Raw genomic sequence first — 1,568 nt, 5'->3', positions numbered from 1 at the left:
AAGGCAAAGGGTGGGCCCCTTTCATTAAGAACCGTATGGACCAAATTGAGAAAGATAACGCCCAACCCTTAGAGAGTGATTTCATGGCCCTTTGCCGCGATATCCTCTTGCGGCTTCCGACAACTGATGAATCCAATGCTGACACGTCTAGGAACCCTACCAACAACGCGCAGGACTCCAAATCCGACAAGAAGGATAAGAAGGGCAAGGATAAGGATAAGGAGAAGGAGAAGGACCCCAAATCTGACAAGAAGGGCAGTGAGACACGGACCTGCTTCCATTGCCAGAAGACCGGTCATATCCAGAACGATTGCTGGAAGAAATACCCAGAGAAGCGTCCGTCCAATCCCAACAACGCCAATAAGGATAAGGACAAGGGTGATACCAATGCTGGCACTGCTCCTGTCCATAACGTCGTGGAACAAGTATTCTGTATGACGGACAAGGCCTACATGAGCAGCGAAAGACCCACGAGAGATACCTGGATTCTAGACTCGGGTGCGGGTGCCCACGCAACACCTCATAAAGATCTTGTCGTGGCAAAGCCCCAAAAATATACTGTCAAGTTGGAAATGGCAGATGGAACGATAGTGCCTGCCGCAGCGATAGGCGACACGAAGATCACCGTTGAAGGGGCGGACATGCTACTAACTGGCGTCCGCTACGTCCCGAAATTAGAAGTGAACCTCATGAGCATGGGTAAGCTCGTACGCCAGGGCTTTACCTTCAAGCAGTTGGCATATGGAAGCAACCACGCCGTGCTCTTTATGTCCCCAGATAGAACGTTCTCCTTCACGGCGAAGTTGAACGACAATGATATCTACGAGGTGGAGAAGCCGCCTACCTTCAAGGATCTAATTCGATTCGCCCTGTCCAACGGCAAATTTGAACCTGTCAACGCGATGGCGGACGACAGGACTACTGACGCGATACTGGCGCTGCCCAACAACGACATAAAGGTTATAGAACTAACAATGACACAGTGGCACCAAAAATTAGGGCATCTAAATCCCGCGGATATCGCTAGAATGGCAGCAGATCCACGCCTAGGAATGAGAATCATCGGCCAACGAGCTTTACCGTTTTGCAAAGTCTGTGTCCAAGCAAAGATGACACGTCCAACCTTTGCGCCCATGACGCGAGCTACCAAGCCGGCGATGAGACTCTTCATCGACCTAGCAGGGGGTGGAAAAACGCTTTTTGACGGGAACGACCTACCCACTAGGGGGGGTGCTAGCTACTGGCTAGGGATAACAGATGACGCTACGAGATACCGATGGGCAATCTTGATGATGTCGAAGGGTGAGTCTACCGCGAGATTAATGAACTTCATCACAGGCATTGAGGCAACTACGCAACGCCGTGTAGGCACCCTACACTGGGATGGTGGCAGCGAGTTTAAAGGCCAAGATCTGAAGGCCTACTGCCAGAGCAGAGGAATTGCGTATGAAACGACTACGCCTGATACGCCGCAATCGACCAGGCCTGCTGAACGCGCCAACAGGATTGTTGCAGAACCCTGACAACGAGCCTTCTATTTGATAGCGGACTAGCTAAGGAATTGTGGG

At 51.3% G+C, this 1,568-nt stretch overlaps 1 protein-coding gene across 1 annotated transcript in view; it reads left to right on the top strand.

The window, feature by feature from the left end:
• Positions 1-83: 83 nt before the first annotated feature.
• Positions 84-1,568, top strand: part of HCAG_06117 (predicted protein) — a gene marked incomplete at both ends in the record, with an annotated part of 3,386 nt that continues 1,901 nt past the window's right edge. Inside the window, 2 exons of the mRNA XM_001538462.1 lie at positions 84-1,302; positions 1,369-1,444. Coding sequence (XP_001538512.1) covers positions 84-1,302; positions 1,369-1,444 — 1,295 coding nt within the window. The remainder of the gene's footprint in view (positions 1,303-1,368; positions 1,445-1,568) is intronic.

This window comes from Histoplasma capsulatum, genomic scaffold (genome assembly GCF_000149585.1).
Source record: "Histoplasma capsulatum NAm1 scaffold_7 genomic scaffold, whole genome shotgun sequence".
NCBI classification, from domain to species: Eukaryota; Fungi; Ascomycota; class Eurotiomycetes; order Onygenales; family Ajellomycetaceae; genus Histoplasma; species Histoplasma mississippiense.
Note: the sequence above shows the minus strand (reverse complement) of the source record. Positions and strands in the feature narration are given on the sequence as shown.